This window comes from Ipomoea triloba, chromosome 5, assembly GCF_003576645.1.
Source record: "Ipomoea triloba cultivar NCNSP0323 chromosome 5, ASM357664v1".
Lineage (NCBI taxonomy): Eukaryota > Viridiplantae > Streptophyta > Magnoliopsida > Solanales > Convolvulaceae > Ipomoea > Ipomoea triloba.
In genome coordinates, this window is record NC_044920.1 from 3,286,617 (window position 1) to 3,300,743 (window position 14,127).

At 33.8% G+C, this 14,127-nt stretch overlaps 1 protein-coding gene across 1 annotated transcript; it reads left to right on the top strand.

Annotated features, from left to right (window-relative positions):
• The first annotated feature begins 4,057 nt into the window (after positions 1 to 4,057).
• Positions 4,058 to 10,741, top strand: LOC116019355 (2-oxoglutarate dehydrogenase, mitochondrial-like). The gene is made up of 9 exons (XM_031259530.1): positions 4,058 to 4,163; positions 4,883 to 6,535; positions 6,732 to 6,958; positions 7,231 to 7,563; positions 8,405 to 8,651; positions 9,314 to 9,442; positions 9,523 to 9,738; positions 9,953 to 10,076; positions 10,163 to 10,741. The coding sequence occupies exons 2-9, from the start codon at positions 4,988 to 4,990 to the stop codon at positions 10,399 to 10,401; spliced, it is 3,063 nt and encodes a 1,020-aa protein (XP_031115390.1). The 5' UTR covers positions 4,058 to 4,163; positions 4,883 to 4,987; the 3' UTR covers positions 10,402 to 10,741.
• The last annotated feature ends 3,386 nt before the right edge of the window (positions 10,742 to 14,127 follow it).

A 14,127-nucleotide genomic window follows, 5' to 3' on the forward strand; every position in this document is an offset into this window, starting at 1 on the left:
ATTCCGAACCCTAGCTAGTTTAGACTCTCTCTCTATTATTTCCATAGCCACTTTTTAGCTTAGAATAGCCTAGATCTACATTGGAGAACACTTTGCAAGCATCTTTTGGTGGATTTGGAAGGGATTCCAACAACTCTTCTTCATCATTAATAGTAAAATTCTCATTTCCTTTTCTCCATCTCTTCTTTACATTTATTGCGTATTTATGATTTCCTTGCTCAATCTTGCTATGCTTACCCTAGATATGAGTGAGTAGTCTCATATATGGGTTAGATTAGGTGTTTATTACTTCTATTGATGTTTGTTATGTGATTATTGCATAAAAGGGGATGAACACCCATTTAGGGTTCTTAAGTTTGAATTGGGCTTATTTCTATCTTTCAATAGTTAGTGATCAATGATTATTGTTTGCCTTTGGAAAGTCTTTCATCTCAATGGAAGTTGGATGGAAGACTTGAGCCAACCCAATCTCAAACCCAGTTTCTCTTCAATGGAAATAGGGGTAGATTTGGGGCTAAATAACTTTTGTTCTTCAAGAATTTAGGTTGGTACACCATGGAAATGAGACAACCTTTGTTCTAATCCTTGTGGAAACTTGGATTCCTTTGTGCTAGCCTTAAGAACTTAGGGTCATTGTTCATCCCCTAATTTAAGTGTTAATGCATCAATAGAGTAATACACCTAGTTTAACCCATCTTCCCAAATAGAATTTATTCCTAATTTAATCTTATTTTCCCTTATATCCAAAATTCCAAAAATACCTTTTAGTTGTCATTCCTTGAACCTTAAATTGATTTGCTTGGATCCCTATGGATTTCAAAACCTTGGTGACTAGAGTCTAGGTGACTACTCTTTACGTGCCATAAATTCCAATCCTCGTGGTTTGACATTTACACCCATTTTCACACCCCCGCTATCACCACATCAAGTGCCATGACGAATGGGGGCAAAGTAATAAGATTTGACTAGCCAAGCTAATAAAGAAGAAGACTGAATCAAGGAGCCGTTATACCACCATGTGAATTAAAGTGACAACCAGATATAACTGACCGACTGAAGGAAGCGAGTCAATCGGCCGATAGTAAAAACCTTTGAAAGAAGCCCCGATCGAGTAAGAAAAGGAGGCGGACGAGATCTAGATTAAGATGCCGAGTGGGGAACCAATAGAGAGAAGTAGTCGGCAAGGATAAAAGAAGGGATACGTCCTGTCTAGACCTATAAAGCTGATCTTAAAGTCAACAACTTTGGAGTGGCCTTACCAGCAAACTCTGCGAGACGGTCGAGCATAAAAAGTGATTATATTGATTCGATTTCGTAAAACATGCCATAAATGTGTAATTAATGAAGGAATAACTACTCCGATATATGCAAGGAAAGAGGATACCGGTCAGACATGATTAGAAGATATATTTTTTAATTCATAATTAGCCTAATTAATGTATTTATGAGGGAGCTTGAATCCAACGGTCATCCTATATTACTATATAAGACCTTTTTGGGTCATTTTAAGGGGACACGCTTTTGAATATACGCGAGAGGTTTTAGAGAGGCAACTTGAGAGTATTTTCCTATAATTTCGATATCTTTTCTCAGCTTTTATACTTTTTCAGGTAGTGTTGGCCCGCCGGATGACCATTCCCTGATTAGAAAACCAACAACATAATTTAATCTTTTTAAAATTTAGTACAATTGTTATGTGTTTTGATTTAAAAATACAAATTGCATTTTGAAAATTCATAATTTCAATACTAAAAATACTAATGTTGTTTTACCAGAGTCTACCTTGTAAGGTGGACCTTGGTCCATGGTATAACAACCCAATGAAGTGTAATATGATAAGTATTAAAAATAATTCAATTGTTTTCAAAAAAAAAAAAAAAAATCAGTTAACCAATTGGGCTCTTACAAGAAATAACCAGTCCAGGCCCACAAACATCCTTAAATGTCAAAGGCTTCTGTCAGAAAACGGACCAATTCATTTACAGCTTTGCTTCCATACAGCATACAGGAATAAAAGAAGATAATTCCACTCGAGCCCCTAATTTTTTTATGATTACACTTTGGAGCCTGTTTACTTGTTTAGCCACAGAAAATGTTTTCCATTTTTTAATTTCAATTGTATTTTTTTTTTAAATTTCATTTTCTCATTGGAATATTAAAGAACGGTAGAAAATGTATTCACATTCAACTATTTTATATTTTATAATATATTTGATTTTTTAATCATTTAATGTTAAAATGAAATTATGTGTATTAAGTGACATAATATGATAGTGATACAAAATTACTGTGTCGGTGACAGAAGTAAGTTATAGTGTGTGCAGTTAGAGTATGGAGTGAATAAATAAATAAATAATTGTGGGTAATGGTAAAAAGTAAGAATGAAAATAGTTTGTTGTAGTGATAGGTCGGCGAATGGTAGTAAATTAAAGCATGGTTACCTAGAGGAAGAATGAAGTATATAGCTACATAGATAGGTGATGGTAGAAAAAAGTAAGTATATTATGTATATAGACGGAAGCTAGCAATGATCATTATTATATATATAATGAAAGGGTAAGGGTGGAAGAGGGGTGGGGGTGAAGTTAATGGTAATTAGATAAATAAGTGAGATAAATATTTTTTAAAAATATTTATGTAAGTTATTAGACTCTAGCTTTTGTAAATCAAACAATATATAGATTATTTCTTAAAAAAAATTCAACTATATATGATATCAAATTAACTTATCAAAATGTTAAATATCGTAAAAGTAATATTCTCGTCACATGTTTTTCATTGATTATATAGAAAAGATAAAAAAGGCAAAGAAGAAAAGTAAGTCACCACTATCACTAATCATAAAGGGTCACACTTGTGTGAGACCGTCTTACGGATCCTTATTCATGAGACGGGTCGGGTTTGGTCAAAACACCATGCAAATGTCATACTTATATGTGCAAATGTTATACTTATATGTTCAAATATAACGCTAATCAAGAATACAATTTTTGTTACTTATAAGAGAAAAAGTAACACATTTTTCATAATAAGCAATGTTGACAAGTGTCTCTTACTTATAAGGGCAAATATAATACTTTTGATGAAAATGTAATACTTTTAAATCAAAATGTAAAAGTATTACATTTTTCCTTAAAAGTATTACATTTAACCTTATAAGTAACAAAAATTTTATTCCCGATTAGTATTACATTTGAACATATAAGTATGACATTTGTGCGTATAAGTATTACATTTACATTTTGATCCAATCCGACCCGACCCGTCTCATGGTGAGACGGCCTCACACAAGTTTTTGCCAATCATAAATTATTGTGTTAGAGATTATAAAGTAAAAGAATAAAATTATGAACACATATAGTAAAAATTTTAATTAATAATAAATATATGCACATTCATTCAAGATCCAAAACTTCACCGTTTTCATCCATTACAACTTACAATACGTTAGGTTGAAAATTCTAAAATTTGGGGGTGAAAGTGATATTGTTGAAAACTTAGAGGAGTCCATGCAGAATTTTATAGACAATAAGTCACTGTTCGGTAGAGTTTTCCTTTTACACTTAAAGTTAATCTAATAATTAATTTTACCAAATATTTTAATTTCATTTAGTTATTTTTTTGTTAATTTATTAGTTACTAGCTTTTTAACTTTTAATTTGCAACTAACTTTTTAGTTAGGAGTGTCAAACATAACTAAAAAGGTCAAAACAATAATACTGACGGTTAATAAATAAAAAAAGATAAATCATCACTTTGGTCCTTCAATTGTTAATGTAGTCATTTTTTTAACTAATATAATATTTGAGTTGTTTAAAATTTTGTCAATTAAACCCTTTAAGATCAAAATGACAAAATTTTAAAATGAAGAAATCGCTATTTTATCTCTCAGAAGGATTTAATTGAAAAATTTTTAAATAATTCAAAACTAAATTAGTTTAAATTAAAAATTAAAGACTACATTAACCATTGAGAAACAATTAAGGGACGAGAATAGTAATTTTTTCTGAAAGGAAATAAAATAATGATATTAATAATATTAATAAAAGTCATCTCCCGCTTCCAGAATGTGGGAAACACTGGAACCTGATTCCACAGCAGCCGTTGAACGTGAATTCTCATCTCATTCTCTCTCATCACTTCTAATTTTCAGACACGCAGAGGTACTGCTTTTCATCTTTCTCTCTCTGTAATCTTCATTCATCGATGTGGTATGTGTATGCTGAATTCGAGTATCCTGGAGTAGAATTGTGATTTGGCTTCTTAATTTTGATTATTAACGATTTATCTCAAGTAGATCATACTCAGTTTTCATATATATTCTTCATTTTTTTCCCTGTCAGTGCGTTCATTACATTTCAACTTTGATTGACTGTTCAAAGTTTAGATCGACAGGTTACGTTACTGAATTTTGATATTTTGCGTTGATTGTAGGCTTTACTTTATGCGTTTTAGTTATTAAGTGTTTTATTTGGAAAATAATTCCAGATTCTGATTGAAGCCTGTAGATTTATTTGCTAGGTTGACTTGGAGATATAGTGAGTTTTTTTAGTTATAAGGTTTGGTTGAAAGAGTGTACTCTTGGTTTACAAGTTTAGATTCATATGTAAAGTTACTGAACTTCAATGCCTTTACTGTAAGCTTCAATTTCTGCAATTTGATTATCATGGGTTGAAATTTGGTTGAAGTAGTGTATTCTACAACTTCTGGTTTTATTAGCAAGTTAATTTAGATTGATTGATTAGGTTTATTCTTTTAGTTTATATCTATTGCTAACTTTGATTTCTGTGTTTTGATTATTAAGTTCTCTTTAGCAAAACTTTGATAAATAATTCTGGATTTTGATTGAATTCTGAATTTTTATTGTGATATATTTGGCTAGGTTGGTCTGGAGATATAATGGCTGTTTGTTAAGGCTGAAGTTTGGTTGAAAGAGAGTTAAACCTTCTAAGTATTCATTTTAATTTGAGAAAGTTGAGTGATAAGAATGACGTGGTTTAGAGCTGGGTCAAGAGTGGCAAAGCTTGCTGTTAGAAGGGCTTTGTCACAGCATGGTTCACCTCTTCCCAGAACTCGTATCCTTCCACAGTATAGTAGATATTTTCATGCAACTGCTCTCAGGCCAAAGGCACAGTCTGCTCCTGTCCCAAGGCCTGTACCATTATCCAAGTTGACTGATAGCTTCTTAGATGGGACGAGCAGCGTGTATCTTGAGGAGCTTCAGCGGGCTTGGGAGCAAGATCCGAATAGTGTTGATGAGTCATGGGATAACTTCTTCAGGAATTTTGTTGGCCAAGCCACCACATCCCCGGGGATTTCTGGCCAAACAATTCAAGAAAGTATGCGCCTCTTGTTGCTCGTGAGAGCTTATCAGGTCAATGGTCACATGAAAGCTAAATTAGACCCATTGGACTTAGAGGAGAGACAAATTCCAGACGACTTAGATCCTGCTTCTTATGGGTTCACTGAAGCTGATCTTGATAGGGAATTCTTTCTTGGTGTGTGGAGTATGTCTGGCTTCTTGTCTGAAAACCGTCCTGTGCAAACATTGAGAGCCATATTGACACGGCTTGAGCAGGCTTATTGTGGAAGGATTGGTTATGAGTACATGCACATTCCTGATCGTGATAAATGTAATTGGCTGAGGGAAAAGATTGAGACTCCAACACCAACAGAATACAATCGTGAGCGACGTGAGGTTATGCTTGATAGACTGATGTGGAGCACTCAGTTTGAGAACTTCTTGGCTACGAAGTGGACAGCTGCAAAGAGGTTTGGCCTTGAAGGTTGTGAGACCTTAATTCCTGGAATGAAGGAGATGTTTGATAGGGCAGCAGATCTAGGTGTAGAAAGTATAGTAATTGGGATGTCGCATAGAGGAAGACTAAATGTCTTAGGTAATGTTGTTCGGAAGCCACTTCGGCAGATCTTTAATGAGTTTAGTGGTGGTACAAAACCCGTTGATGAAGCTGGTTATGTGGGAACTGGTGATGTAAAGTATCACTTGGGAACTTCTTATGATCGTCCAACTAGAGGTGGGAAAAGAATTCATCTGTCATTGGTTGCAAATCCAAGCCACTTGGAAGCTGTGGACCCTGTTGTAGTTGGAAAAACTAGAGCAAAGCAGTATTATACTAATGATGTGGATAGGACCAGAAACATGGGTGTTTTGATTCACGGTGACGGTAGCTTTGCAGGGCAAGGTGTTGTCTACGAGACATTGCATCTTAGTGCTCTTCCAAACTACACAACTGGTGGAACAATACACATTGTTGTAAATAACCAAGTGGCCTTTACAACTGATCCTAGGTCTGGAAGATCTTCTCAATACTGTACTGATGTTGCCAAAGCCTTGAATGCCCCAATTTTTCATGTCAATGGTGATGATGTTGAGGCTGTAGTACATGCTTGTGAACTTGCTGCAGAGTGGCGTCAAACATTCCACTCAGATGTTGTTGTTGATATTGTCTGTTATCGGCGATATGGACATAATGAAATAGATGAACCATCTTTTACCCAACCAAAAATGTACAAGGTTAGTCCTTGATAATTTCCTTGGATGGACTAATTATTCTTTTAGATATTAGATTCATTTTAAACTTCTTGTTAAGTTGTCACTGTCTGCAATCTAGACCACTGGAAGCATTGCAGTCTTGCTTGTGGTTTAATTTTATGTATTGGTGTTACCATCAGTAGAGTATCTCCAATTGTATCTTTGAATGGTTTTATAGGTCATCCGAAATCATCCTTCAGCATTGGAGATCTATCAAAAGAAACTTCTAGAGTCTGGTAATGTGACAAAGGAGGGTATTGAAAAGATACAGAAAAAGATTAATTCAATCCTCAATGAGGAATTTGTTGCTAGCAAAGACTATGTTACGCAAAAGAGAGATTGGCTTTCAGCCTTTTGGTCTGGTTTTAAGTCTCCTGAACAGCTTTCACGTGTCCGAAATACAGGGTATATTTTCTACTTTGTCCATAATTATTGATCAATTATCATTATCCATTAGAGTCAGTAGGCCTCTGGACCAATGTCTAGGGTTTACATCCCATCATTGACTCTTTGAATGAGGTGGGGTTTTTCCTCTACTTAAAGTATGTTACTACTTTTCTTCTAAATTTGTGTATAATTATATTTTATATTCCACTGTTGCAAAAGAAGAATTATTTTTGATAAAGCAGATTTGAAAACTTTGCAATTTGAGGTTCTTTATATGTTTTTTTTGATAGTGTGAAACCGGAGATCCTGAAAAATGTTGGAAAATCAATCACTACCCTTCCAGAAAATTTTAAGCCTCATAGAGCTGTGAAAAGGATTTTTGATGACCGCAACAAGATGATTGAAACAGGGGAAGGTGTTGACTGGGCACTAGGTGAAGCACTTGCTTTTGCAACACTTCTTGTGGAAGGAAATCATGTAAGGTTGAGTGGCCAGGATGTTGAAAGAGGTACCTTTAGTCACAGGCATTCTGTTCTCCATGACCAAGAGACAGGTGAGCAGTACTGTCCTCTGGATCATATCATGTTGAACCAAAATGAAGAGATGTTCACCGTAAGCAACAGGTAAATCTGATTGCATCTTTTTTACTAAGATTACTTGTTAATATATGTTCTGATCTCTTTTGTTCTTTGAGGAGGAAGTCTACTGGTTTAGATCAATAAAGTCACAACTCCATGATTCAAAGTATAAGAACTTGGGAGGCATCACATGCAAAACTATATTTTCATTGAATAGAATGCTCTACTCATATTGATATTTCCATTCATCTTTCTTGTTTCAGGAAGTTTTATTTCTATTTAATTAGTCCTAGACTTTGTGTGTGATTTGTTTTTCTGTTTAGCTATGGTTGGTTACTTCATTGGCCAGAAGGTTTAACCGTACGTTTAACTGATTTAAACCAGTACTAAACAAATCAAAGATATGGCATCAGATGTTTGGCTGATCTAGTTTAGGTAATTCACATAACTAAGCCACTGCTCAACACTGTTTGCCATGTTGAACCATTTGAACTGATTTAAACCAGTCCTAAAAGGTCAAAATTATGGCATCTGATTTCAGCTTTTCTAAGTTTGGCAGTTAACATTACTATTTACTAAGCCAATGCTCGGCACCACTGTCTTGTTCAGCCTGTCTTTATTATTATTATTATTAATAATAAAGGGATAAAGTTTAGGCTTCTATGCTTCTTCATCAATCATCACCAAAAAGGATTGTGTCCGCATTGAAATTGTCAATTTTGCAGTCCTAATCTTGAATCACTACATATTCCTTGAGAATGTTTAGTTATGTAAAATTGTGGTCTTTTGGTTTTTGTCCTTATCAAATTCTATCAGTATCTGTTTATATAGATATATGTGACAGGTAGGTAGCTGATCCTCAATATCTCTTCTGTTTTTCATACAGCTCTCTTTCGGAATTTGGTGTTCTGGGATTTGAATTGGGTTATTCCATGGAAAATCCAAATGCATTGGTTCTCTGGGAAGCCCAATTTGGTGATTTTGCCAATGGAGCACAAGTGATTTTTGACCAATTTTTAAGCAGTGGGGAGGCAAAGTGGCTGCGCCAGACAGGGTTAGTTGTGCTTTTACCACATGGTTATGATGGGCAAGGCCCTGAGCATTCCAGTGCACGTCTGGAACGCTTTCTTCAGGTATTGTGTCTACAGGCCATTCAATAAAACACGATTGCCTGCTATTACTTCTTTCCTATGGCTTCCCTTCTATTAGCCTTTTTCTAATTCATTGTGCATATGATTATTTTAGCCTTCCATTTCGGGTTAGTTGTGTAATTGTATTGCTTTTGAATGAAGTATGACACTATTTCTTTTAAAAGATACTACTCTGTCAATGGTAAGTAACGAATGTCCATCCAGTGCTTCATTTAGTGTCATAGATCTTAAAAGTGAGGCTTGCATGTGCATCATGTTAAAATTGACTCCCTCCTACTCAACAAGGTTATTGGAATCATTAGTAAGAAAATAGGAGTTATGTTCTGACCATAGTACAGCTCTATACCATTTAGTTTGCACTTCCCTTTGGATGAGAGGAGAAGATGCAGGACCTAAATACAACCCCAGTGCTCTTTAGATAATGAATCACAGAGGTACTTTCATATCTGTGAATGTCACTGCATGCAAAATGCAGTATGCTTTTGCACTGATCTCGTAAGGGTTGCACCTTTTATTTGCAAACTGGCTCTTCTATATTTCTTACCATAATCTATTGGCATAAATTCATAATAAAGTCCGTTCCTTAAAATGCTTTGACAACAGTTACTTATATTCAATCTTTGGCATTTTAAATTTATTGGCAGATGAGCGATGATAATCCATATGTTATCCCTGAGATGGAACCAACCCTAAGAAAGCAAATCCAGGAATGCAATTGGCAGGTGGTGAATGTTACTACTCCTGCCAACTATTTCCATGTACTGAGACGACAAGTAAGTGGAGACTTGAGAGTTTATGAGAACGAACTTTAAGTATCCATATATTCTTTTCTGATGTCTATTGTCTTTCTCAGATTCATAGGGATTTCCGTAAACCTCTCATTGTGATGTCTCCAAAGAACTTGCTTCGTCACAAGGACTGCAAGTCAAATCTATCTGAGTTTGATGATGTTCAAGGGCACCCCGGTTTTGACAAACAAGGCACCAGATTTAAGCGTCTCATCAAGGATCAGAATGACCATTCAGATCTGGAGGAGGGTATTCGACGTCTGGTTCTTTGCTCAGGGAAGGTGTGTAACATTTTCCTTCCAGGCTGCTGATTCTATGCCCTTTTCTTTTAACTCTCCCTATGCAAGAATTCCTGCTAGGTTGTTTCTTTTAACTTTAGACGACATGATTAATGATTCCTGATTTTGAATCTTGCTCTGCTGAAAAAGTGCATGTTTTCATTAATTTGATGTATTCATGCAAACTTCTATCTGGTTTTTGTATATTTATTTGCAGTTATACTATGAGCTTGATGAGGAGAGAAAGAAAGTTAGTGGAAAAGACGTTGCAATTTGTAGGGTTGAGCAACTTTGTCCTTTCCCATATGACCTCATCCAACGTGAATTGAAGCGATATCCAAGTGTGTCCTCCTCCATCTTTGAAATCTTACAGTTTTACTTCCTGGATTGCAGCTTATCTCATCATATTTTAATATCTTTATTTCAGATGCGGAAATAGTTTGGTGCCAGGAAGAGCCCATGAACATGGGCGCTTATAATTACATTGCACCGCGCCTGTGTACTGCCATGAAAGCCCTTGGCAGAGGCACTATGGATGACATTAAGTATGTTGGCCGTGCTCCTTCAGCTGCCACAGCTACCGGTTTCTATCAGGTTCATGTTAAAGAGCAGACCGAGATCGTCCAGAAAGCCTTGCAACCAAATCCAATTAATTATCCATTCTGAGGCCCAACCATTCTTCATCTGACCAAGAAACTATTGCTATTGATATTCTAGCTTGCGAGTAATTCTTTCTTCAGTAATAATTTTTTGTCGCCCAAACCGCTCCCATTTGTCTGCTGTTGTTCTCATGCACGCTATAAGCCATGTTTTGGTATCTTGAGTGAAATAATGGTGGGATGAGCTTCACCATACTCGTGACAGGTCTCCGAGTCGAATATTCAGTACTCTGCTATGTCCAATCCTCTTTTGTATAGAGAAAAAGGTCCGCTTTCATGTGTAATTTTGATATGTTTCGGGTGAAATTACGCGGCGTTCTTCAATTTATTCACGACTATTTTCGACATGTTTTTTGGGTGTGATAATTTAATAATGAGTATTGAATAAAATAAGGGAATGACATGTTTAATATAGTGATATAAATTTAGGGTGTGTTTGGTTGGTGGGTTTAGGCATAAGGAATGAGTATGAAAGTGATTGCTTGTGTTTGGTTGATAGGTTTTGTGAATGCTACTATGGGTTTGGAATACCCCATTAATGACAAAACCCATACCCTTATTAAATAAGGGTTTCATCACCCTTCCTCCTTTCTTCTCCAACTATTAATAATTATTCCCATTCCACCCAACTTCCAAACATGCTAAATACTTTCACCAAAACTCATTATCATTACCAAATATTTGATACCCATTCCGATTTCGATTCGCATATCAGAACCAAACGCACCCAGTTAATTTATGGTGTGGATTTGGTTCCCTAATGTTAGAATCTTGTTAAAACTCTAGGGATCAAAAGCATCATTTTGCAAAATGTTTTGGAGGGTTACATGATTAAGCTCCATCAGCTTGTTATTGAAAGGTGATGATGTTAATACACATTTACTATTAGTATAAACCCAATGGGGTAGCTCAAGTGGCAAATGAGCTCTCTGTGTGGGGAAGAATTTCGGGAGAACCCGGGTTTGATTTCCACAAGTGACGACTCTGCTGGCCTGTGCCTCCCGGAGCGAACGTGGGTGGACACGGACGGAGAAAGACCCCGTGAATTTACCAAAAAAAATAAAAATTTACTATTAGTATAGTTATTGTATTCGATATAATTATGCATATCATACCTAAAGTATTGGATAATGGATTCGATACAATTTAAAAGTATACTACTTCTGTCATATTTTACTTATCTTGTTTATTATTTATTGGTCAAACTAATTCTTTTATCTTTGCTTAATTTCTTTAGTGTTTTTAGTTATTTTTAAATTTAAAATTTTGTATTTAATAGTCATTTTAATATAGTTTAAATTTAAAATTTTGTATTTAATAGTCATTTTAATATAGTTTCAAAATATTTAAATTTTATATATTAATTTTTTAATATAGTTTCAAAATATTTAAATTTTATATATTAATTTAAATTTAAAATTTTGTATTTAATAGTCATTTTAATATAGTTTCAAAATATTTAAACTTTATATATTAATACTAACTTAATATTATGAAAAAATTAAATTAAAAATAACTTATACTGAAAGAATGGTCTGTCATAGAGGTAAAGCTAGCGTTCAGCAAGGCCCTCCTCTCCGTATAGGTAGGTGTAAGAGGCTGCCCAGAGGAGAAGAATAGGTAGGGATGAAGGGATTGAAACTCGTGAAATTTTTTACCCAAAACAAAGGCGCTACCAAGCTGCGCTACATCCCTGTCAATTGGTCTACAACAGTGTCATTGCAGAGAATCTCTACCCTGTTTTCCTCTACATCGTTATTTCCTCCATCGATATAAAATTAGCCATTTATTCTTTTTTGGTCTTTATTGATTTATATACTTATAAAATGGGACAGATGGAATAAGAATTATATTTTGTAAAGATGTATGGTATACTTGATCTCAGTTGATTGTAAATTTAAAAAGTTAATATATAATAACTCATATTTATTTGGAATTATTACATGGTAAAATATTTTAGACGAGATCAATATTGGTAGTTAATAAAACATGACTAATCAATAATAAGAATCATTAATAAAGATTAAACTCTTGACTTCTTATCGATGCCAATTAATATGTAGTGCAATTGCATATCTATTACCATTCCAAAAGAGTGGTCGTTACAAAATCAAAAAGATTCAAAAAGTCTTAAAACAAATACTATCTTGATAAAGATTAAAGAATTATTTACATGTACATATTTTGAAAGTTATTTTGGATCAATGTTCACAATCCAAAATAGAACTTGGTCCATGGGAGTTGAGAATCTTTGTTCTTTCAATTTGGATAAATTTTGGTGGGTGTCATATTGGACTTTTGTTGGAGATTGTTGGTTGATGTTATTATGCTTTTGCTTTCGATATAATCATGCATATCATACGTAATAAGTATTGGATACAATTTAAAGAGAAAAATGATAGGTTAATTTTATAAATATTGAAAAATAAAGAGAAAAATGATAGGTTAATTTTATAAATGAAAAAGATTCGCGAGTCTTAAATGCAAGAATTACCTAAATGGTTCTTACTCAATTTTAATTGAATACTTATTTGCATTATGGCTTGTGTCAGAGAAATAGTTTAATACAAAAATAATAAAAGATAAGTAAAGAATAAAAGATAAATTAAAAAAAGATAAAGTTAATAAAAGATAAGTAAAGAATAAAAGATAATTAAAAAAAGATAAAGTAAAGAAGGTAACCAGGGAAGCCAATCTTGAATCACCATGATCACGTTTTACCAAGGATTTTGTTCATTCATGTGATAGCCTTGTAGAGCCTTTAGAATAAACGTAGATGAGAGATAATAATAAAGTAAATAGCTTTGGATAATAATCAGATTTAGTGCAGCTGAATTCTTGTATTTTTTATTTTTTTTTGGTGTGAAGCTGAATTCTTGTATTTTTTTTTTTTTTTTTTTGGTGTGAAGCTGAATTCTTGTATTGATCCCTCCTTCATGCCTCCTTTTATAGTGAAATGCTTGGACCAAATAGTTCTGAAATCATGCTGTAAAATGTCCTCAAACTAAGGAGAATCACACATATTAAAATGCTGCCAGAAAATGTGTTCTCTTAACAAAGTTTAGATAGAGAATTTCGCCCAGTTCTGTGTGACACATTGACTCAGACACAACATCTTCCGTAGCAGACCCAAACTGTAGTACAGAACGTAAAACAATCATCCTAATTAGTCTAACTATGTTTTGGCACATAATTAACCAATAAATATAGAGTAACATGTGTATCATTTGTACACTTCACAACAATTATAAACTGGGTCCGATCCCATATATATAACTAAAAGCATCAAGCATATAAATATGGTGGATTTGTAGCTAGGTTGAAAGTTGTGGAGGTAAAAGAGGAAAGAGATACGCTTTAATAAAAGTATAAAAATGAAACAATAAATTAAAATTAAAATCACAAGTTAAGAGCTTAATTTGAAATTTTATAAAGAGTAATGTTTTGAAATATGTTATTATTTTAAATTACTCTTCATTTACCAAACATCTTATAACTTATTGAATAAGTATTGAGTGAGACCGTCTTTCAAAGTGAGACATGTCATATATTTTAGTATAGAATATTATTACATTTTAATAAAAAAAAGTATTATACGTGAAACAATATTACACATCTTATTTGTACTTTAAATTACTAATTCAATTTTTTTTTTCTTTTTAAAGAAAAGAGTATTAGATACTACAGCAATTTTGATGCTAATACAAATGAAAATTTATAGGAATGAAAAAAG